At 32.8% G+C, this 25,308-nt stretch overlaps 2 protein-coding genes across 2 annotated transcripts in view; both read left to right on the plus strand.

The window, feature by feature from the left end:
- LOC142220544 (inhibitor of nuclear factor kappa-B kinase subunit beta-like) overlaps nt 1-13,900 on the plus strand; it is a 41,183-nt gene extending 27,283 nt beyond the window's left edge. Inside the window, exons 3-6 of the mRNA XM_075289731.1 lie at nt 2,957-3,973; nt 4,038-4,201; nt 6,951-7,388; nt 10,071-13,900. Of these exons, the coding sequence (XP_075145846.1) occupies nt 2,957-3,973; nt 4,038-4,201; nt 6,951-7,388; nt 10,071-10,179 (1,728 nt within the window). The 3' untranslated portion in view covers nt 10,180-13,900. The remainder of the gene's footprint in view (nt 1-2,956; nt 3,974-4,037; nt 4,202-6,950; nt 7,389-10,070) is intronic.
- A 1,907-nt stretch (nt 13,901-15,807) lies between these two features.
- LOC142220549 (protein takeout-like) lies at nt 15,808-20,167 on the plus strand. The gene is made up of 3 exons (XM_075289735.1): nt 15,808-15,954; nt 18,986-19,360; nt 19,708-20,167. The coding sequence occupies exons 1-3, from the start codon at nt 15,858-15,860 to the stop codon at nt 20,007-20,009; spliced, it is 774 nt and encodes a 257-aa protein (XP_075145850.1). The 5' UTR covers nt 15,808-15,857; the 3' UTR covers nt 20,010-20,167.
- The last annotated feature ends 5,141 nt before the right edge of the window (nt 20,168-25,308 follow it).

Below are 25,308 nucleotides of genomic sequence, written 5' to 3' on the forward strand. Positions count from 1 at the left end.
AGAGGCCATTACTTTGCCAGCGGACTTTTGAGTCTTTCCACGCTTCGGAGACGGTTCACCGGTTGCTGTCCACTCAGCCGACTGTCTATTGGACTCAGGAGTGTAGTGATGGAGCCATGTTTCATCCATTGTCACATATCGACGGAAAAACTCGGGTGTATTACGAGTTATCAGCTGGAAACACCGCTCAGAATCATCAACACGTTGTTGTTTTTGGTCAAATGTGAGCTCGCGCGGTACCCATTTTGCACAGAGCTTCCGCATATCCAAATGTTGATGAATGATATGACCAAGACGTTCCTTTGATATCTTTAAGACCTCTGCTATCTCGATCGACTTCATTTTACGGTCATTCAAAATCATTTTGTGGGTTTTTTTGATGTTTTCGTCGGTAACCACGGGCGTCCACTGCGTTCACCGTCCTCCGTGCTCATTTCACCACGCTTGAATTTTGCATACCAGTCAATTATTGTTGATTTCCCTGGGGCAGAGTCCGGAAACTCATTATCAAGCCAAGTTTTTTCTTTCACCGTATTTTTTCACTTCAGAAAACAGTATTTTATCAAAACACTAAATTCCTTTTTTTCCATTTTTTTTCACAAAAACAAAAGGTGCTTCACAAAAGACTATCTATCTATCTCACAAACTAATTGACTTACAGACGTCAAATTTTGACACGAAGGTTGGTACTATATAAAAATAATATGCATTTAATACTAGCGACGCCATCTATGTGTCAGACCGGCGACTTATCAGCCAACCTGTTATGTGACAAAGATACAGATATGATCTTCTAATACTTCTGAGTATTAGGAAGTCATACCTTTGAATTTCGGATCGGACCAAATGTGTGACTTTGTTTTCTCGAGGAAATATCACCAAAATATTTCCAATTAAAAAAAAAGTTTTTCAATTAATGAATTAATTGATACAATTGACTTTTTAATCAAGATAGAAACATTACGTTAAGTTAATGATTGAATTTTTTTAAATTAAAAAAAAATACTTGATACAATTAACTTTTTAATCAAACTCGGAAGACGTTACATGCCATGCGTTAATGCGTCCGTTGATTGAAGAGTTGAATTTTATCTTCGAAAGCAAAAGTTTTGTTAGAGTGCTTCAAACTGAAAAATATCAACCCTTCCATCAACGCACGGATTAACGCATGATATGTAACTCAACCTTAAGTCATTTAAAAATTTTGATGGATATTTTTTTTAATTAAATTTTGTTTTTTCAAACAATAAATCTTTTAATCAAACTAAAAACACAAAGCCAGTTAAGGAAGTAATTGAAAATAGTTGTAATTAAAAACTGTATTGAGTTTTGCAATCAACATCAATTAAATATTTAATTGATTCAATTAAAAAAATTAATTGAAATTTGCTCATGAAATCAATTAATTTTTTAATCAGGTATTTTTTTATGCCCAATTAAAACTGTGATTGATATTATCATTTTTGTGATTGGAGGCATTTCAATAAAAAAATTAATTGGATCAATTAATTTCATGATTGAATCAGAAAAAATTTTTTGTGTATAGGGAACCGTAGGCTCTAAGGTCTCAGTGAAGTAATTGTCGATTCCAAGGCCCAAAGGTCTTAGTGGGGGAACTGTAGCCGCTAAGATTTCAGTGAGGCAACTTTCGATGCCAAGGTTTCGCTGGGATAACTTAGTGGGGGAACTCTAGGCTTCAATAAAGGAATGTACAACCCCAATACGAAAGAGGGGGGCCTTTAAGTCCGCAGTTGTTATTGGGGTAAGATCTTATTAAAGGAACTGTCGTTCCCAATGTATAAATTAGGGAACTGTAAGCGCGAAGGTGTCATCGTCCTGTACAGAAAAAAATAAATCACGAAAATATTTCCAATTAAAGTCTTAATTAAGTTTTAACAAATATTTAATTAAACATTTAATTGATTTAACAATTTGTTTTATTGATACAAAAAACAATCACAAAAATTAATAGTATCAATTAATTTTTTAATCGGATCAATTAATTTTTTAATCTATGATTGAAGACATTTCAATTAAAAATTAATTGGATCAATTAATTCCGTGATAGAAGACAAAAAATATTTTTTTGTGTGCGGAAATATACGTTCGCACGTGTAAAAAATTGACGTTAGCACTTTTAAAAAAATTGACTAATCGTCCTACACAGAAAAAATTTCACAAAATTATTTCCAATTAAAGTCTTAATTGAGTTTTAACAAATATACAATTAAAATTTTAATTGATTCAACAATTTGTTTAATTGAAACAATCACAAAAATCAATAGTATTAATTAATTTTTTAATCGGATCAATTAATTTTTTAATCTGTGATTGAAAACATTTCCATTAAAAATTAATTGGATCAATTAATTCCGTGATTGAAGACAAAAAATATTGAGTGTGTGGAAATAATACGTTAGCACGTGTAAAAAAATTGACGTGTAAAAAAAATTGACGCACAGAAAAAAATTCACAAAAATATTTCCAATTAAAGTCTTAATTGAGTTTTAACAAATATACAATTAAAATTTTAATTGATTCAACAATGTGTTTAATTGAAACAAAAACAATCACAAAAATTAATAGTATCAATTAATTTTTTAATCTGTGATTGAAGACATTTCAATTAAAAATTAATTGGATCAATTAATTCCGTGATTGAAGACAAAAAATATTTTTTGTGTGGGGAAAAATTGACAACAATCTGCAAACTGGATGATGCAAGTCTGCATCTGTCTCCTTTCAGAGTCTATCTTATTTTGGAAAAATTGTTAATAAGAGAGACTTAGCGTAATTAAATTCTAAATTGAAAATTTCATTCGGTGTTCATAACATAGAGACAACTTGGAATTCTTCTTTTAGGATTTAACAATAAAAAATCGTATAATGCTTTGAACCAAAATTGTGATGATATTACTTTTATACACAATTTTAATTTCATTTTTTTCTCTTGCAGCTGACAGATTTCGGCTATGCACGTGAAATTCCCGAAAACACAGTGGCTCAAAGTGTTGTGGGTACCAGACATTATGTGGCTCCAGAAGTTATCGATCCAGGGCAATATAATAACACTGTAGACTATTGGTCTGTTGGTATCGTAATATTTGAACTAATATGTGGAGTTCGACCCTTCCTACCGCTCAAAGATTTTCGAATTATTCTTGAAAATGTGCTGAATAAACCCAAAGATTGTATTGCTATAACTGAATCTGAACATGGCAACAACTTTCAATTTCATGATAAAGTGTTCGCTCAAAATCGTTGTAATCCAATTTTTATTGGAAAAATTGAAAAATGGTTAAAACTGGCACTTGATCGAGACTACAATACAAGAGGCTCAGATCAAGGTGTATTAAAATTTTATACCAGCATTGATGACATTCTAGATACAAAAATAATTGGTATATTTTCACTAAATACATACGAATATTTTTACTATGATATAAGTTGCTTTAGAGATTTGAAAGAATTTTTCGAAACGATATCTAGAGATACTCGTATACCTACAACAGAAATGTATATGACTCTGCCAACATCACATCCGATCAAATCCATCGAACAAGCCAAGGTCCCTAGTGATTTTTATGTAGCCGATTGGTGTGATACAAGTGATCCCGATAATCCCCCGGTAATGTTATATGTTTCAAATGTTACAATAAGACAATGCGACCGCAATGTATACAAAAATTTTACTACGATCATAGAAGAATGCATAAAGGTCGATAAGAACAAATACCATAAGGTACCTATTTGGTTATTGGAAAAACTTGAGAGGCATATCCATTATTTATTGTCTGAAGAAAAACGATATTTAGATTGCTATACAAATGGTCTGCATGAGCATGCCATATCCATAGAGGAGGAAGTGTTTCATTTTAAATCAGCTATAACAAAAATTTATGAAGATACTCTTGTGCTCTCTGGCCGAATCGAGCAATTCGACGCAACAATACAAAAATGTCAAAGCAACAAGGTTTGTAGGCGTAAATGAATTATATCAGAAAACTTTAATTAAAAATATCTCTGTCTATTTCTAGGATTGGCTCGATAAAGCCATTTACTATAACACAATCTGTTGTAAACTTAGAAATAATGTCGCAACAAAAATTAGAGAAAGATACGATTCTGTTTTCAGACATTGTAAAGAGCTTGCTAATAATTCTGTTTTTAAAAGTCTACCCAAGGAAGATATCTATGGAGTGTAAGTAACAAAATGTATACTGTTTTAAATTTAGTTTTTCTTTCACCAAAAACCGCGCGACACCGGGTACAAATTAGAGATTCTAATGAAAAATCAAAGAGACAATTTTTTTCAAAATTGAAAATTTACATTTCACCTATGCTTTTTGATAAGTTACCAGCATTAAAAGATCTACAACACGTTGGCCATTTTTTCAAGTTTTTTCGTTAAAGACAGATAAGCATCTATCAAAATTCGATAAGTGGATTTAAAATTACAACTATGAAATTCTTCATAAATTTTTTATAGAAATAACATTTTGACAAAATATTCTACACAAATAAAATTCTGACAAAATTTTCAATAGAAATAATATTTTGACAAAATTTTCTATAGAAATATAAAATTTTGACAACATTTTCTATGGCAATAAAATTTTGGTAGATTATTTTTGGCTCGAGTGGCAATCGTGATTTTTCTGTGATTGGGGATCGGTTTATATTGGGGCTATATATAATTATGGACCCATGTGGACCAATTTTTGCATGGTTGTTAGAGACCATATACCAGCACCATGTACCAAATTTCAGCCGGATCGGATAGAATTTGCTTCTCTTTGAGGCTCCGCAAGCCAAATCCGGGGATCGGTTTATAAGGGGGCTATATATAATTATGGACCGATGTGGACCAATTTTTGCATGGTTGTTAGAGACCATATACCAACACCATGTACCAAATTTCAGCCGGATCGGATGAAATTTTCTTCTCTTTAAGGGTCTGCAAGCCAAATCTGGGGATCGGTTTATATGGGGGCTATATATAATTATGGACCGATATGGGCCAATTTTTGCATGGTTGTTAGAGACCATATACTAACACCATGTACCAAATTTCAGCCAGATCGGATGAAATATGCTTCTCTTACAGGCTCCGCAAGCCAAATCTGGGGATTGGTTTATATGGGGGCTATACGTAAAAGTGAACCGACATGGCCCATTTGCAATACCATCCGAACTACATCAATAACAACTACTTCTACCAAGTTTCAAGTCGATAGCTTGTTTCGTTCGGAAGTTAGCGTGATTTCAACAGACGGACGGACGGACGGACATGCCCAAAATATATATACTTTATGGGGCCTTAGAGCAATATTTCGATGTGTTACAAACGGAATGACAAAGTTAATATGCCCCCATCCTATGGTGGATGTACATGAGCCAGACGCAAGCAACTTTTGTAACTTTAGCAACATTAGTCAGAATAAGGTCGCGAGACGATTGAATCCAATCTATGATGCTGTAGAGTTTTTTTTAGGTTAGGGTTGATTCCCATGTGAAAATATTTTTCATTAATGGTGTGAGAATATCTTTTTAATAGATTAAATAGATAGAAATTCCTGGAAGTACAACCTTAAACAAGGTTGGTATATTTTTAATCTATTCCAAACAAATTGGGTGGACATAATGAAGCGTGGACCACGCCTTTGTTGCCGTTCTTAGTTTACACGTGCTTTATGAGACTGTTATAACGGTTTCAGAGGGAAATAAAAATACTTGTTCAGAATTTTAGTAGTGGCGCCCAACGTGGGGCCATGGTCAATGACCGAAATCTTTGCGTCTCACGGTTCCAAAATGTTTTCCCCAAAATAACTCATACTTACTTTGACGCCAGGTCTTATAGCAACGATTAGAGAGCGGGCTTCGGCCATCTTATACCATCTCTTCAGATGGAAATATGACCATTTGTAGATGTACAGTTGCGTACCGAGCTTATCGGTCATTTTGGGAGTTGAGTAATTTATTCGGTTATGCGCTGCAACTACTTTGCTCTTTTGCTGTGGTGTAAGATAGTGCAGGATACTTTGAATATGTGGATTTCGTTCATTTCAGGCCTTCAATTTTCGAAACATTTCAGAAGTTTTCGTTCACTTGGAGGTTCCGCGACAATAACCACTTAGGGGGTGAATAAGATCCTAATTTTACTTTACATTTTACTTTACAATGAATTTTTACTTGTAATAGATAAAATCCACTTGTTCTCAAAAACGTTGAAAAATCAAAGTTGACTTCTTGCAGTCCCTAAAATCGATTAATAGATTTTTGAATATTTTGAAAATCGTCAAATCGGTTAATCGATTGTTTATATTTGTCGAAATCGACTATTCGACTTTTTATAGTGACCAAAGTCGAACTCAAAAGGGAATGACATGTAGCTGAAAAATACAAAGGTCGACTTTTTAGTAATCGTAAAAACTGGTTCAACTTGGGAGAAATGATTCTCGTATGTAATTTTCATAGGAAATTACCATATAAGACCCAAATTAAATCATCTCATCCAGCCAGATCTTACTAGACACTATGGAAATGTGGATTGGCCGACACTGAAACATATGTATAGTCAGGCTTGTAAGTTGGATATCAGGCATTTTCTTGTCTATAACTTAATAATATCAATTCCTTAAACTTCATGTCCAATTAGCTCGCATTAAAATTGTAATAATCCGTAAAGTAATTGATTTGGACAAAACACCGGCCTGTGTTGATATCAGGATAACATAAAAATAGTAATCGTAAAAGATTTATATTTTTTTAGAGTCGAAAAATTGACATTTACGAATTTGAAATTTTTTTTATACATTGAATTAAATACAAAAATGTTGATAATGAATAATGTAGGTATGGTACGTGGTGAAGGGTACAACATAACGTTTCCATCCCATTTTGCTTTTAATATACATTTCTTATATACATATTTCTTTTTTTAATTGCAGCCTTAAATTTCGTAAAATTTTAAAAGAGGCACGCACGAACAAAATGACTAAAAATGAAGATCGAATGACTAAATGCCTCCAATACTTTGATAATTGGGCTTCTAAAGCATCATCATGGCCTTACGATATTGCAACAATACACAAAGAAATAGTTGTCCAGTATGAACTATTCCGCAAAATAAAGGAAAGTGTGAAACAATCGCAAGGTCTTATGGCTAAATATAAAAATGAACTAGAAATGGAGACTGAAAATCTTGTGAAATGCTTAAGATATGATTTTAAGGCTGAACAGCTTTCGCAACAAATGGATACTTTGTGCATGGCTGATTCATCGTCTATGCCAAATGGAACTTTACCATTTTCCTTAATGAATGGTCATGGTGATATAGACAGTGAATATGGCAGTGTTGACAAATTGATTGAAAACACTGAAAATTTGTAAGTAGTAATATATGTGCAATTAACTGTTTCTCTAATAAATCTATTTTGCCAAAAGTAGTAGAATAAAGTAAGTGCTCATATTTATTCAACCATGGATATGATTTTTACGGTTCGCGAAAACGTATTTTTCAGGCGGGATAAAAAAAACTGGATCTGGAACAATAATATATCGTCACTTCTCCAACTGTATTTGTAGCCAGCCCACCTTCAAAATGATTTTTGCAATTTCATTTGAATTGACCTGGGCGAAATTTTGCCGTAATTAGTATCCCACTTTTTTTAATTAGAGTTTGATGTTTTTCTTGATTTGCCAATGGTTATTTTTACTGCAGCTAATTTTGCATCATGTAATAATGTATTCCCTATTTATATCGATCGCTCAGTTATACAATTCTGATTCATATTTCGACCCGCAAAGTAAGGTGACCAAGATTTTTATTCCGTTGTTTCTAAATTACTCAAGATTTTATACCGCATAAAACAAGGATTCAAATCCACATTCATCGTAGCGACTGAACTGCGTATAGAAAATATCATCAACAAATTCTAAATTTTATAATTCAATTAAACAAATATTTAAAAATTGAATTGATTTCAATTAAAACAAATTTTAATTGGAGCAATAAATTTTTTTACTTAACGTCGATGATTGATAATACTATCATTTCTGTGATTGAAGAGATTTCAATTAAAAAGTCATTTCTTGATTGGTGCGTTTTTATACCCTCCACCATAGGATGGGGGGTATATTAACTTTGTCATACATCGAAATATTGGTCTAAGACCCCATAATGTATATATATTCTGGGTCGTGGTGAAATTCTGAGTCGATCTATCTATGTCCGTCCGTTTGTCCGGCCGTTCGTACGTCTGTGGAAATCACGCTAACTTCCGAACGAAACAAGTTATCGACTTGAAACTTGGCACAAGTAGTTGTTATTGATGTAGGTCGAATGTTATTGCAAATTTGGTACGTGGTGTTAGTATAGGGTCTCTAAGAAACATGCAAAATTTGGTTCATATCGGTCCTTAAATATTTATAGCCCCCATATAAAGATTTGACCTCCGGACCCTCTTGGAGGAACAAAAATCATCCGATCCGGATGAAATTTGGTATGTGGTGTTAGTATATGGTATGAAATGTGGTATGTGGTGTTAGTATATGGTCTCTAACTACCATGCAAAAATTTATCCATATCGGTCCATAATTATATAGAGTTCCATATAGTCGGATCCCCAGATTTGATTTCCGCAACCTTTTTTAAGAGAAAATTTCATCCGATCTGGTTGAAATTTGGTACGTGGTGTAAGTATATAGTCTCTAACAACTATAAAAAAATTAGTCCATATCGGTCCATAGTAATATATAGCCCCCATATAAACCCATCCCCAGATTTGACCTCCGGAGCCTCTTGGAGGAGCAAAATTCATCCGATTCGGTTGAAATTTGGTACATTGTGCTAGTATATGGACGCTAATAACCATGCCAAACGTGGTCTAAATCGGTCTGTAGCTATATATAGCCCCGGATAATCCGATCCCCAATCACATAAAAATTAGTCCACATCGGTTCATTTCTATACGAGGGCGGTTCGGTAACGTCTTAGCCTATCAATGAAAGAGAATAGTTAGTTTTTCAAAAATATTTTTTTTTCAATATAATCTCCTGAAACTTCAATACACTTAGTCCAACGCTTTTCTAGCAATTCTATCCCTTGATTAAAATAGTTTTCCTTAACCCTTTCACTACCGAATAAAACATAATGTTAAAAACTTTAATTTTTCCTCTGTTTCTACTTGTACTAATAGCATGTAGAAAAAATATTGCAATTTTGAAGGCCTACCTCAATTATTTATAAAGCGTGTGCTTGTTTTGAAAACTTAATTCTTGAATTGTGACCAAATGGTCATACGAAACTAAATGCTATTTGGCCTGTAATGTATGTTGAAGTCTGGGAAAGAAATCAAAAAGGAATCTGCAATAACATAGGTTATAGTTTTTATATGAAAATCCATTTACTAGAGACGTACTGTCGAAAAATTGTCCCAAAATTGTGCATTTTTCGTTTATTGTCAAGAAATGTTATGAAAATACATTTTAGTGCCCAGCAATATGGAAAATATTTATAGCTTATTTAGATAAGAGCCTCTTCTTTGAAATAACATAGAGAAATAAATCGAAACTAAGTAGGGAGTTAGAGTTTGGAGTCGTTTTCGAATGTCCTCTGTAGTGGACATCGGTAGTGAAAGGGTTAAGGTTTTCAAAATAGTGGTTTACAACTGTAATTGCATCTTCATTTGAGGTAAAACGCTTGCCAGCAAGGAATTTTTTTAGATTTTGGGAACAAGTAAAAGTCACTGGGAGCTAAATCATGAGAATAAGGAGGGTGGTCAAGCAACTCGTACTTTAATTCGTTGATTTTAGCCATTGTTAAAACACTCTTGTGCGCTGGTGCGTTGTCTTGATAAAAAGTTATTTTTTTGTGTTGTAAGCCAGGACGTTTTTCTCGAATTTGTACATTTAATTGAAGTTTCTACGCAATCCATGGTGGAGGGTACATAAGATTCGGTCTGGCCGAACTTACGGCCGTATATAATTGTTCTTACTTGCCTCTACTATTGTTATTAATAATTAAATTCACCTATTTTATTTGGAATATTTCTAAATTTCCGTTTCAGAACCCAATTAATATCCAAAGTTTGGCAAGATGGTGGTGACGATGAAAACTCTTCAATGAGTATAGATGAGAATACTGCAAATATACCTACAACTATTGGAGAGCTTTAAGAGCACATAGTTCTATATACGTATTATGAATATAGTTTATTTTAATATTTTATATGTTCAAGTTTTACACATAGTTTGTAAGTATTTTCATATATTTCTATTTACATAACCAAAGATATGATCTGAAATACATTACATATTTGTAATGTTTAGAGTTTTTTCAGAAAATATCATCGAATATTTTATTTGTGACTGCATGATTCTACTATGACGCTACACGATTTTGGCCAGTGTTACGAGAAATTATCCGTTCGTCCTTATAGTCATTTTCTTATATAGAGGAAAACTTTTTGATTTAATTAAATTTAAAAAAATCGGTCTATTAGTCGACTTTGAAATTCGTGAAAAGTAAATCGATTTTAGATGTGCAATAAAAAAAATATAATTAATATTCCCTACAAATCAAAATCAATAAACAAAAAATTAGAAAAACAAAAGGGAAAGAAGATTGACACGTTAACATTGATTTTTCTACTGTTTTACTTTGACAAAAAGTTGAGACATCGATTTTCTTAGGAAAAGAAAATGCTTATAAAAACTTTGTATTTGTTAAACTTCACAAGTATTAAACTTCGCAATTGAGAGATTAAATGATATTTAGGGTCATAAAAAGTTTATTAGTTCATTTCTAATGCAGTGCCACATAGTTTAGGTTGTGGTTGTGATTGATGGCATTCAGTCTATAGTTACACCACAGATGGTGCAAAAATACAAGCTCATAAAAAAGAGTTAGTTATACGATTTCAGTAATTGTTAAAAATTATGAATGATACCGGTTAGTCGGTTACAAAGCCAACGAAAAGTAGGCTTTTAATTTTATATTTTTTTCTAAAAAAAATAAATAAACATTTTATGAATTTCCATTCGAAAAAAACGATGTTGGCTTACGATTTTTTTGGACCTAAATTTTATTAGTAGTGTTTTGTAGATCCCTTTCATAATATATAATACTTGTTATAAATATTCAAAATACTTAAAGGAGAGATTTGAGCATAAAAAAAAATTGTTCTTCGAAAAAATTTTACCAATGGATCAACGAATCTGAATAAATTTTTAATAAAATATTTTTTGTTTAGTAATTTTCTTTATCTGTAATATTCATAGAGAATATGAAAACAGTTTTAGATCCATTTTGTTTCCTTAGTTTTAAGTTATTAACCTCATATGCAAAAATTTATGGGTAACTTTAAACCTACTTTTGCAATAAAAATTCCTTTGACAAATTCTCTATCAATTGATTTTAATATGAATATTAATATGCAGTTATAAGTGAAACTTATTCAGGAAATAAAATCATAAAAAACGTGTCATATTCATGTAAATTTATATAAACTAAGATAAATATAAATGAAATTATTGAAATTTTTATACAAAATATCCATGCATTTGATGCAGAGATTTTATAAGAACTCATAAAGTTTATTATATATGCAAATATTGCAAAATATCCATGTATCGGGTAGAGTTTTTATAAAAGTTATTATATATTTCAAAATATTGCAAAGAACTTTAAAACCAATTTAGTATGATATTTCGGTTTTATAAATCATAACTGATTTATTTTATGATCTATTTTTTATCTATAATTTCTTTTATGTATGTTTAGTTTAAGAGTTAAGTTTTGTATGAAAACTTGCAATGAACAGGTTTATTTATTAAATTCCCAAAGCTATATTTATATTTTCGTACTACGAAGAACAAAATATGGAAATAAAAAATATAACAATTGAATACAGCCGAATTTTCGGGAAGACCGAATCTTATTCTTATCGAACTACTTGGGTTTTGATAACAGTTGCCTATGGCAAATATATTTTAAGCCTTCTTCAAATTGTCTACTAAATTTAACCTAGTCCATATGGAGTCTTTAGTGTTAGATAAAGAAAAGTCAGTTTAAGTTTATATAGAGGAATCTATATCTAGGAAATGATATGAAGCTATATTTACATGGTAATTAGATGGCCAAATTCAACGTGACCGTATGAAATTTGTGCCTCCGTGAGGCTTCAGAAGTAAAATCTTGCTCGGTTTTTATTGGGCCTATTTAAAATTATTAACCGATATGAACCAGTTTCAATGCATCGAATGAAATTTTGCTCCTTCACGAGTCTCGGAAGGTTAAATCCTGGGATCGGTTCATGGACTAATTTCTTCACGTTTGCTAGAGGGCACATACTGACATCATGAACCAAATTTAAACCGGATCGAATGAATTTACTCCTTCCAGAGGATCCGGAAGTAAAATCTGGGGATCTGCTTATATGGGGTCTATGTCTAATTATGGACCGATTTGGACCAATTTTTGCAAGGTGTTAGGGCATTTGCTCTTCCAAGAGGTTGCGAAATTCATATCGGGGGTCGGATTATATAGGGGCTATATATAAAAATAATGCGATATGCACAAAATTTTTAAATTCCCCACGATAGAAATATTCACTAGTTTTTACCAGTCGAATCCGCCGCCGAATTTGTCGACTCATCTCGACTCAAAGTTAGCCGCCAATTAATTAATAATGGTTGCATTCTTTGCCAAAATGTTTAATTTTCCACCCAAAATCCGTCCGTATCAAGTTGCTATAATAATTTTGCAAAAATTTGGCTCAGAACATTTGAATTAAATGTAAATGTGCTTGTAAGATAAGTTGTACAACTAATCTCATTACCATTCGGATAACATCAAATTTATTTTACTATGGATAATTGTCCGCCGCCGATAAGACAAATTTATATCGGCTTATCCGTCAAGCCGCCGCCACCGGAGACAAAAAATTAGTATCAGCCGCCGCCGACGAAAATGGGTCGGCCTCATTTTCTGGTGTAAAGTTATTTTAGATCCATAAAGAGTTGTGCTAAATATTTTTTCTATCGATCCACGACAATTCGAAGTGTAGGGGCTAATAGACCGCCGGTATCCAGATTTGAGTTTTTCAACATTGTTCAATATAGACTGATCTCTAGATCTCAATTAATGAATTCCAACTTTGAGGTGTGGAATCTACACTCAGTTGTTTCGAAGATCTTATCATTCATTTGACCCAGAGGGAGAAATCTGATGCTGTTAAATCACAATATTTCAGTGGGCAGCAGTGATCAACTCTTCGAGAGACAACACTCTTCGGAAATTTTTCAACAAGACACAATTTCAACAAAAATTTGCCGAATATTTTAAAATTTTGCAAACAGTCGATTTGGGATACCAATTGTGATCAACTCTTCGAGAGATATAACATTCCGGATAAATGACCAATGGTTTTGTTGATTGTGTACTAATATAAAATACACAATTTCAATAAAAATTGGACGGACATTTGAAATTTTACAAACAGTCGAACTCGGCAAATATTTAACCAAAATTAATGCCAAACATCTTTCTAAGATCATTTTCGAAATATCGGGATACAATACTCCTATTGATATTTCTCAATTTCAGTTGGACCATACCGTTAGATATTCTTTAATTTATTGTTCATATAGATTAATCTTTCGCTACGACTTCTTGATGATCTCAAAATTTTTTAGAATCCACATATTCAGATTCTTTTAATTGAGTAACTTAAGCCATAGATTCAATTTTTTTTGGACGATTTTCTGCAAAAAAAGGCATACAGTGGATATATAGATAGATATTTATGTTTCGTTTTACTTTTCAACAAAAAAACTAGCTTTGGGTCTTTACTGCATGTATGAAGAGTTTTTAAGTAACGTAGGTGACCAGTATGGAGCCGTCAATCAGAGTTCTACAATTCCTGACGCACGGTTGCCACAGTTGGTAGAATTCTATCAAAAATGGTAGATTTTTTACTGTTTGGTAGCCAGGTAGAGTTCTTTATGTAGATTTTGCAAAATATTTCTCTTCATTTTGACAAAATTTTCTATATGAATAAAATGTTGACAATATTTTCTATAGGAATAAATTTTGTCAAAAATTTCTATAGGAATAAAATTTTGACAAAATTTTCTTAGAAATACAATTTTCTATAGAAATTAAATTTTGACAAAATTGTCTATAGAAATAAAATTTTGACAAAACGTTTTCTATAGAAATAAAATTTTGACAAAATTTTCTATAGAAATAAAATTTTGACAAAATTTTCTATAGAAATAAAATGTTGACAACATTCTCTATAGGAATAAAATTTTGACAAAATTTTCTATAGAAATAAAATTTTGACAAAATTTTCTATAGAAATAAATTTTGACAAAATTTTCTATAGAAATAAAATATTGACAAAATTTTATATTTTTTAAAATTTTGGCAAAATTTCTTATAGAAATAAAATATTGACAAAATTTTTTATAGAAATGAAATTTTGACAAAATTTTTTATAGAAATGAAATTTTGACAAAATTTTCTTAGAAATGAAATTTTAACAAAATTTGCCATAGGAATAAAATTTTGACAAAATTTTCTATAGAAATAAAATTTTGGCAAAATTTTGTATACAAATAAAATTTTGACAAAATTTTCTATAGAAATAAAATTTTGACAAAATTTTCTATAGAAATAAAATGTTGACAAAATTTTCTATAGAAATAAAATTTTGACAAAATTTTCTATAGAAATAAGATTTTGACAAAATTTTCTATAGAAATAAAATTTTGACAAAATTTTCTATAGAAATAAAATTTTGACAAAATTTTCTATAGAAATAAATTTTGACAAAATTTTCTATAGAAATAAAATATTGACAAAATTTTCTATAGAAATAAAATTTTGACAAAATTTTCTGTAGAAATAAAATTTTGATAAAATTTTCTGTAGAAATAAAATTTTGACAAAATTTTCTGTAGAAATAAAATTTTGACAAAATGTTCTATAGAAATAAAATATTGACAAAATTTTTTATAGAAATAAAATTTTGACAAAATTTGCCATAGGAATAAAATTTTGACAAAATTTTCTATAGAAATAAAATTTTGACAAAATTTTCTATAGAAATAAAATTTTGACAAAATTTTCTATAGAAATAAAATTTTGACAAAATGTTCTATAGAAATAAAATATTGACAAAATTTTTTATAGAAATAAAATTTTGACAAAATTTGCCATAGGAATAAAATTTTGACAAAATTTTCTATAGAAATAAAGTTTTGACAAAATTTTCTATAGAAATAAAATTTTGACAAAATTTTCTATAGAAATACAATTTTCTTCATCATTTGGTTACTTTTTTTAGTCGTACACTTCTTACAAAACTTAATTTTAAGGCTATAATATATGTATCTTTTATTCTAATGAATGTTTAGTCTCACACGAGTAAGTTTGTAGTCTATCACAATTTTATTTTACAAAATTTTTGTATACATGTAATTTTATGTTTGTAAACTGATTTTTTATTATTAAATATTTCTTGTTTCATACTATAACCATTGTTACATATATAATATTTACTCCACTACATATGTACGTTGAACGTACGATAAATACATGACAATATTGTTTTTTTTTTTTTTTTATAAAATTGAAGAAAATGCAATAAAAAATATGTGTGTTTTCTCAGAAAGACAAAAAAGATGTCACGTTTTCTAGTTTTTTACTTTTCATTAACAATGTCACCAAATTTTGTGGTAGTCAGCATAAAAATGCGTTATTAATGGATGGTGTTGATGACTTTTGATAACAGTCTTGGTTTGGGTTTTGATTTCATTCTTACGTTTTGGATTTTAGTTGGGACAAAATGTCAAGTTTAAAACAGATTTCAATTTTACTATTTGTTGTATTCCTGTGGTCTTCGATAGAAGCAGCTTCGGTGTCCAGTAAAAGAGTCAGATTACGTGAGTATAAACGATGTATTAATCAAAGAATCGTACATATTAACTAAGCCTTTATCCACCCAGTAGACATTGGACATATTGCTGTAGGCAAAAACTTAGTTAAATTTGTTTGCAAAATGAAAAATCTTTTTTTATTATTCTATTCTCTTCAAAGTGATCGCCTGCCGATAAAATACACATCTGCAGAAGATTTTTCTAATTCTCGAAACATGCTAAATAACCCCTTTCTGGTAGAGCCATTAGCGCCTTTTTCAATTCAGCTTTTATCTCTTCCTTGATTTATCTCCTCAATGGTTTCGAAACACAATCCTCGGAGTGGTCTTTTAGCTGTTTAGACTAGACAGAAGTCACAAAAAGTGGCAAATCAGGCGAATATGTTGGTTGTGGAACAGAATTTTTGTTGTAGCCCCTGGGAATTGATGTATGAGAACAAATAGGTAGAATAAAAGACAAAACAAATTATAAGGATTAGACATTTAAGCTTTTACATCCACTTCGAGGAAATGAGCTGCCTCTACCGGATGAGTTCAGAGTGAAGTAGATGTCAGGTCTGTAGGTCGTTATGTGAGGATAATGTCCACAATTTGGGCAAACATCTTAAATTGCCGGGTTCCGAAGGGAGAGGTAACTGCTTAAATACCTAGAGATTCCAGATCTTAGCTGAGATAGCATCGACCTGGTCTCTCTATGCCGCTGTCTATTGTCATCGCTGACAGGGTGTGGTCTTTTGCCTTCTGAACCACTGCCGTGTGTGCCGCCCTCAATGCTGACCCTGTTGTTGTTGTAACAGTTTATTGTGATCTCATCCATTTCATGTTATACGCTTGGTACATCAGCTTGTTGGCAGATCAAGGAACTCTGCGACTAAGATGGGGTGTGTCCAGAGTGATCTGGTGGTAAGTCGGGTTGGTTTGGCTGGGCAAGAGAAAAGATGACGCGTGTCGTGTGGCCCTTGGTTGCAAATTGGACAAACGTCAGCTACGCTGCTATCAATCACCGATAAGTAGGAATTGAGGCGGCTGCACTTGCCTGATCTTAATTGGGCCAAAACTACCCTAGTCTGCCGTGGGAGGTCTCTTTCCTCCGGTGCTATGGGCGGTGGTCGGACTCCAAGAACAGGATTAACCTTGTAGCTTCTCACCGCTTCAGCTACAGTATCCTCATGAATCCTGTTCAAACCTGCCTGGTACGCTGCTTGATCTAGAGGCTCTCTTTTATAGCGCTGGATCTCGCGCTCTAGATTATGTATATCAACCCTAACGTTCCTGGGTGGTGGTTGTGTATCCATAAGATGGTGGTTTGGATGATTACTGCGATAACAACCCAGGAGATACTGCTTTGACAACATGTAGTTGTGTCTTCGCACAGGGATGATCTTTGTCTCCACATAAAGGTGATCCAGGGGTGTGCTGCGGAGACACCCAGTCGCAGTTCTAAGAGCAACGTTCTGGCAGGTTTGTATGTTATTCCACTGCGTATCACTGGTCTGCGGTGTCCACACTGGCGCTGCATAGTTTACCACTGACCGGCCAATTGCCTTATAAGTAGTTAGCAAGGTTTCTTTGTCCGCACCCCAAGTACTGCCGGCTAGTGACTTGAGGACCTTGTTTCTACCACGGAGCTTATTACAAATTGCAAATATTTATGCCTGGGTAACATTTTTTTTTCAAAATCACGATCACAAAGAAATTATAATTCACAAATTGTCGTATAATCACAAAAATTTTTGCGAATCCCGAGAATTTTCATGTCACGAAATTTGTCGTGAACTACGAAAGTTTCACTACTCTCTTCACTAAAATTATATTTAGTCACGAAGATGAGCATGAATGTTTAAATGTTGTTCGGGCATGAATACGTCTTTTTATTTTGTAAATGTGCTTGAGAATTTTTTAAAATTACGATCACGAAAAAAAATCACATTCACGATAAAATGCACGCTCGCGAATTGTGGTGTCATCAGGAAAAATATCGTGAATCACAAGAATTGTTGTGTCACGAAGATTGTCATGGATCATGAGAATTGTTGTGACACGTGTGAGTCACGTTAGTCGTAAGCAAAATTTAAGGCAAGACAGGTGAATGCGCCTGAATAGGAATGAGACAATATTTTTCGACGGAAAACAATATCTGTTCGTGAATGTGCTTGAAGAAAATCTTTTCAAAATCACGATCACGAATTTAAATTCACGAATTTTTATATCATCACGAGAATTGTCGAGTCAAGAAGTATGTCGTGAAATAGGAAAGTTGTAGCTTCACTTTCCCAATTGTCGTTAGCCATGAGAATTGTTGTGCAGCGAGCATGGGAGTAAGTCTTTAAACGTTGTTAGTGCGTTGAATATGATTCTTCATTTTGTGAATATGTGTGAGCATTTTTCAAAATCACGATCGCCTAAAAATTCACATTCACCACACCCAGAAAAGGAATATGATCACCTCAAACATGTTTTAAGAGCAAAATGTTATTTTTGGGTGGTGACTATATAACATGGTTTTCGCAACCATGTTATTTTCTCGGAAATCATGTATCTGTTTTGGGCAAGCAGGTTATATTTGACGAGAAAATAACATTTTAGTGACAAACATGTTACATGGTCACCATACACCATACAAAAATAACATTTTGCTCTTGAAACATGTTTGAGGTGATCATATTCCTTCTCTGCGTGCACATAAATTACGTCCACTATTAAATTCACGCTGACGAATTGTGGTAGCATATATCAGGAAAAATATCGTGAATCGAGAAAATTTTCATATCACTATAATTGTCGTCAGTCACGAGAATTTCTGTCAATCGTGGGTGAGTGTGATACTTTAAAAGTTATTCGTGTGTGACTAGGTCTGTGTGAGAGAGGGAATTGGTACCACATCGTGCGTGAATTAGATTACACAAATGTGAGTGAATCAAGTAAATAAAAAAAGCCTTTTGTGTTTGTAACACTTCGTGTCAGCTACTATGTTATGTTTTTTTGTTTTTAATTTTTACTACTTTTTTTCTATTTTAATTCTTTTATTCCTTTTTCAGCCTCATTCTTAAAAGTATGTCGCCGCTCAGATCCCCAACTAAACAAATGTGCTCGCAATTCATTGAATACCCTAAAGGATCGTCTAGCATATGGTATTCCTGAGCTATATATACCACCTTTAGAGCCATTGATTATACCAGAAATAAAAATGAATCAAGATACTGGTGCGGTTTATTTGAAATCTACCTATCGCAATGTTGAACTCTATGGCATGTCGAAATTCAATGTGAAATCATTTAACATTGATACAAACAAAATGAAATTTACAACTGTTATGCATTTCCCAAGTCTCACCATGAACGCTGATTATGACATTGATGGTAAAATAATGATGATGCCAATGGTGGGAACGGGACAATGTAATGCAAACTTTAGTAAGTATATGGAATTTTTATATCTTCAGTGCTACAATGGAAAAATGGATGGAGGATAAGAGATACATCAAGAGAACTTTAAGATTTGTTGTAGACAACAAAGGTTCAGGGAAATCGAATGTTTGATCAACAAGTCAAGAACGCTCGTTTACGAAACACAATGTTTCTTCTTGATTTTTCTGAGTTTCTTCTTGATTTTTTCTGGATTCCTGAATTAATGTCCTTGATGTAGTTCTACCGTGTTTTCTCTTAGTGTAGTATTTAAATTTGATAATTTACACATTTCTAGAAATTGTGAATTTTAAATTAATTTTGTGTGTTTAATTTTTTCTTCTTATTTCGGATAGCTGATGTTACCATGACCACTGTAATTTTGGGTGAACGTCAAAAGAAAAATGGCAAAACCTATTTAAAGGTTAAGGATATTGATGTTAACTATAAGGTCGATAGAGTTAAGATTCATTTGGATAATCTCTTCAATGGTGACAAAGCTTTGGGTGAACGCATGAATGAATTCTTAAATGAAAACTGGGATTCTTTGTCTGAGGAATTGAGACCACTATTGGAGAAGGCACTTTCGCGTGTGGTCAAAACATCCACTGAAAAATTATTCAAGGCATATAGTTATGATGATTTGTTGCCCAAATAATCACATTGTAAACGTAGAAATTATTTAATTTAATTTATATTCAGGATATATTTTTTATTGATATATTTATTTATTGTAAATTTGAAAACAATTTTTTAATTTTTCATAATCAACGTAATATTTTTTGTATTTAATACACTTTTTTAACAGGATTTAAATATGAGTTTTTTGTTGTTGTTTTTTTTTTTAATTGTAATCATTAACTAAAAGTTGGCTTCGAGGCTTATACCCATGTTAGTATATCCACTTCAATTCCATTTCCACTATTCACGACAAATGTCTTGAATTCCACGGTGTTTTTTTAATTTCGGTGGTCAGCTGGGTTACACAAGTCACCTTAAAATTCACTACAGTGGAAATCGAAATAAGTGGAATCAAAATTCTATTTTAGTTTATTATTATATCCTCCACCATAGGATGGGGGGTATATTAACTTTGTCATTCCGTTTGTAACACATCGAAATATTGCTCTAAGACCCCATAAAGTATATATATTCTGGGTCGTGGTGAAATTCTGAGTCGATCTGAGCACGTCCGTCCGTCCGTCTGTTGAAATCACGCTAACTTCCGAACGAAACAAGCTATCGACTTGAAACTTGGCACAAGTAGTTGTTATTGATGTAGGTCGGATGGTATTGCAAATGGGCCATATCGGTCCACTTTTACGTATAGCCCCCATATAAACGTACCCCCAAATTTGGCTTGCGAGGCCTCTAAGAGAAGCAAATTTCATCCGATCCGGCTGAAATTCGGTACATGGTGTTAGTATATGGTCTCTAACAACCATGCAAAAATTGGTCCACATCGGTCCATAATTATATATAGCCCCCATATAAATCGATCCCCCGATTTGGCTTGCATAGCCTCTAAGAGAAACAAATTTCATCCGATCCGGCTGAAATTCGGTACATGGTGTTAGTATGTGGTATCTAATTACCATGCAAAAATTGGTCCATATCGGTCCATAATTATATATTGCCCCCATATAAAACGATCCCCCGATTTGGCTTGCAGAGCCTCTAAGCAAGGCCGTATTCAGGGGGGGGGATGAGGGGGATCAAACCCCCCCCGAAATGAATGAATATTTTTATATTAATAAAAATTTATTTTTAGCTGCATAGAAAAATCTTATCGAAGATGTTGAAGAAAAGCTGGAGGTTTTATTTTGAAAAACGCTTCCCAATAAAACTTGCACAAATCATAGAATACTAGTTGAAAAGCCCGTCAAACGACGGTCGAAAAAAAAAACAAATTATTTTTGTTCTCGCACCACAAATTTCATTTTTGGAAAATGTATTTCTGCTTTTTATGTGTGTTTGTTGTTCTTTTTGTGAACAAGACTCGCTTTGTTTGGCCATAGCAACAACAACGAAACAGCCAAACACACATGTGTAAATGAAATGGCGCAAAACCTGCGAAAAGAACCTGCCTAATTCAGCGATGGAAGCAATAAAGAGATTTTTCCAAACGTGCATATTCTTTTAAAAATTTTGGTCACTTTGCCAGTTACTCAGGGATGAAAAATACAATTTTTAAGAAAGTACAAAAAAGGTATTTTTTGACCGGAAAGGTATTTTTTACTAAATTTCAACAAAAATTTCACTGGAAGATTATTGCCAAAAGACTGAATTTTAAAGAAAATAAAATTTTGGCAAAATTTTCTATAGAAATAAAATTTTGCAAAAATTTTCTATAGAAATAAAATTTTTACAAAATTTTCAATTGAAATAAAATTTTGACAAAATTTTCTATAAAAATAAAATTTTGCAAAAAGTCTATATAGAAATAAAATGTTGACAACTATTTCTAGCGAAATAAAAAATCGATAATATAGAATCGCATTCTTTTTTCGACTAAAACTTTCTTGAAGTTCAATAAAATCCTGTTTTTGACTATGTCTTTTACAAAATCGAGATTTTCTTCCCACATGAACATGTCCGTTTTGCCATATTTGTAAAATACTATTAGCAAATAAGGTTGATAAAGACTTTCTCAAAATATTAAAATATTTTGTCAAAGCTATTGTACCATAAATCTGATATCGACTCGCGGGGGTACTACGGTATTGACCGGGGTGAAAAAGGTTTGAAAAAGTACTATAGTACTGCATTTTCCATCCCTGCAGTTACTACGTGCTCATTCGAACGTTCATTTTCAACAATGAAGAGATTAAAAACGTATCTTAGAAATTCGACTAGCGAGAGTAGACTCAAAGGATTGGCATTAATGTCGGTTCATCGCCGAATAAATGTGTCGACTGAAGAAGTCATTGATTTATTTGCTGTCCAAAAAGCCCGTCGGCTCAATTTAATATTATAACAAGTATATACAGCACTAAGTTCGGCCGGGCCGAATCTTAAATACCCACCACCATGAACCAAATATTAGGGTTTCCTTTGAAATTTCAGGAGGGCTTGAGGACTTGAGGATATTCCCGAAGATAAATTTAAAGATTTCACCTATGAGGACTATATCAGATTCTGGATTTATAAGAACCATTTTTGTTTGAGTTTTAAAGGAATCATTAACATCTCTTCTAAGTGTGCAAGAAAATTATAAAATAAAGTCTTGATTTGAAATCTTAAATCTGTAGAAGTAAAATCTGGAAATTTTACATTGAGTTTCAAGCAATTTTCATGATCAGTGCGCCTTCTACACCCTCAAGAAGTGAAGTTGGTCTATATGGAGGCATTACCAAATGGATCGATAAAAACTTAATCCGATACACGTTTTTGTGAGCCTAAAATACCAGAATATTTACAATTTCAGGCAAATCAGATAAAAACTACGGTTTCTAGAAACTCAAGGAGTTAAATCGGGAGATCGTTCTTATGGGGGCTATACTAAAATATGGACCGATACTCACCGTTTTCGGCACACCTCTTTATGACCCGAAAATACCTATAGATTTCCAATTTAAGGCAAATAGGATAAAAACTTCGGATTCTAGAAGCCCAAGGAGTAAAATCTTGAAATCGGTCTATATGGGGGCTATACCAAAATATGGACCGATACTCACCATTTTCGGCACACCTCTTTATGGTCCTAAAGTACCTCTAGATTTCCAATTTCAGACAAATTGGATAAAATCTACGGTTTCTATAAGCCCAAGACCCCAAGTCGGGAGGTCGTTTTATATGGGGACCATACCAAAACATGGACCGATACTCACAATTTTTGGCACGCGTATTTGTGGTCCTACAATACCTCTAAATTTCCAATTTCAGGTAAATTGAATAAAAACTGCGGTTTCTATAAGCCCAAGAAGTAAAATCGGGAGATCGGTCTATACGGCGGCTATACCAAAACATGGACCGATAATCACCATTTTTGGCACACCTCTTTATGGTCATAAAATACCTCTAGGTTTCAAATTTCAGGCAAATTGAATAAAAACTACGATTTCTATAAGCCCAAGACCCCAAATCGGGAGGTCGGTTTATATGGGGACTATATCAAAACCTGGACCGAAATAGCCCATCTTCGAACTTGACCTGCCTGCAGACAAAAGACGAGTTTATGCAAAATTTCAGTACGATTGCTTCATTATTGAAGACTGTAGCGTGATTACAACAGACGGACAGACAGACGGACATCGTTATATCGTCTTAGAACTTCTCCCTGATCAAGAATATATATACATTATATAGTCGGAAATCGATATTTCGATGTGTTACAAACGGAATGACAAACTTATTATACCCCCGTCACCATTCTATGGTGGTGGGTATAAAAATATTGTATACATACCTATGCATAAATAAAATTTTCTACACATGAGATTATATGAATATTTTTTTTTAAAGTTGAACCCCCCCCGAATTAAAATCCTGGCTACGGCCTTGCCTCTAAGAGAAACAAATTTCATCCGATCCGGCTGAAATTTGGTACATGATGTTAGTATATGGTCTCTAATGACCATGCAAAAATTGGTCCATATCGGTCCATAATTATATATAGCCCCCATATAAACCGATCACCAGATTTGACCTCCGGAGCCTCTTGGAAGACCAAAATTCATCTGATTCAGTTGAAATTTGGTACGTGATGTTAATATATGGCCTCAAACACCCATGAAAAAATTGGTCGATATCGGTCCATAATTATATATAGGCCCCATATAAACCGATCCCCAGATTTGACCTCCGGAGCACCTTGGAAGAGCAAAATTCTTCCCATTCGGTTGAAATTTGGTACGTGATGTTAGTATATGGCATCCAACAACCATGCAGGAATTGGTTCCTATCAGTCCATAGTTATATATAGCTCCTATATAAACCGATCGCCAAATTTGACCTCCGGTGCCTTTTGGAGAAGCAAAATTCATCAAAATTCATTTAAATTTGGTACGTGGTGGTAGTATATGATATGCCATGCCAAAAGTGGTCCATATCAGTCCATAATCATATATAGCTCCCATATAAACCGATCCCGAGATTTGGTTTTGGAGCCTCTGGGAGGAGCAAATTTCATCCGAGGGAGTTGATGACAGTCTTTCGTAGAAGTTTCTACGCAATCCATGGTGGAGGGTACATAAGATTCGGCCTGGCCGAACTTACGGCCGTATATACTTGTTTTTCACTTAATAAAACTCAGGTATTATACATAAAATTTTAAATCTTTTAAATGCGTAACTAATTTCTTTTTACTGCAATTTCTTTCTACTGCAATATTTTTTTTGTTTTTTTTTGTTAATTTTGACCAAATCCCTAACGTTACGGATTTGATGGGTGCCTTCACAAAAAAACGAGTTTTCCCGTCTAATTACACTACTCTAATTAATTAAAAAAATAATTGAATATATTTAAGTTGACATTTATGAGCAGAACGTTGTTTAAACATTGCCATTATGCTTATCTAAAACAATACTGCTGGCAAACTTTGTTATAATAAAAAAATAAAATAACTTGTCGGAGAATAATCCTATCAAACCATTTTAGTCACCTGATTCAGAGATTCCATAGTTTTACCACGTCAATTTAACCTAACCTAATCTAACCTACTACATCACGATCACGATTGCCACAGTTGATAGAATTCTACCAAAAATGGTAGATTTTTTACTGTTTGGTAGATAGGTAGAATTCTTGATATTTTGGTATATTTTGCCAAATATTTCTCTTCAATTATGATGTACTTAAATTTTTATAGAAAAATACAATTTCGACCAAATTTTCTATAGATAAAATTTTGACAAAATTTTCCTATAGGAATAAAATTTTGACAAAATTTTCTATAGAAATAAATTTTTGACAAAATTTTCTATAGAACTAAAATTTTGACAAAATTTTCTATAGGA

The sequence above is a fragment of the Haematobia irritans genome, chromosome 1, assembly GCF_050003625.1.
Source record: "Haematobia irritans isolate KBUSLIRL chromosome 1, ASM5000362v1, whole genome shotgun sequence".
In the NCBI taxonomy this organism is placed as follows: Eukaryota; Metazoa; Arthropoda; class Insecta; order Diptera; family Muscidae; genus Haematobia; species Haematobia irritans.

Excerpts from the sequence above, each read along its gene's own strand:
- LOC142220549 (XM_075289735.1), top strand. The coding sequence starts at position 15,858 with ATGTCAAGTTTAAAACAGATTTCAATTTTACTATTTGTTGTATTCCTG. Across the intron at positions 15,955-18,985 it reads CAGTAAAAGAGTCAGATTAC|CCTCATTCTTAAAAGTATGT; the intron begins GTGAGTATAAAC and ends TTCCTTTTTCAG. Across the intron at positions 19,361-19,707 it reads ACAATGTAATGCAAACTTTA|CTGATGTTACCATGACCACT; the intron begins GTAAGTATATGG and ends TATTTCGGATAG.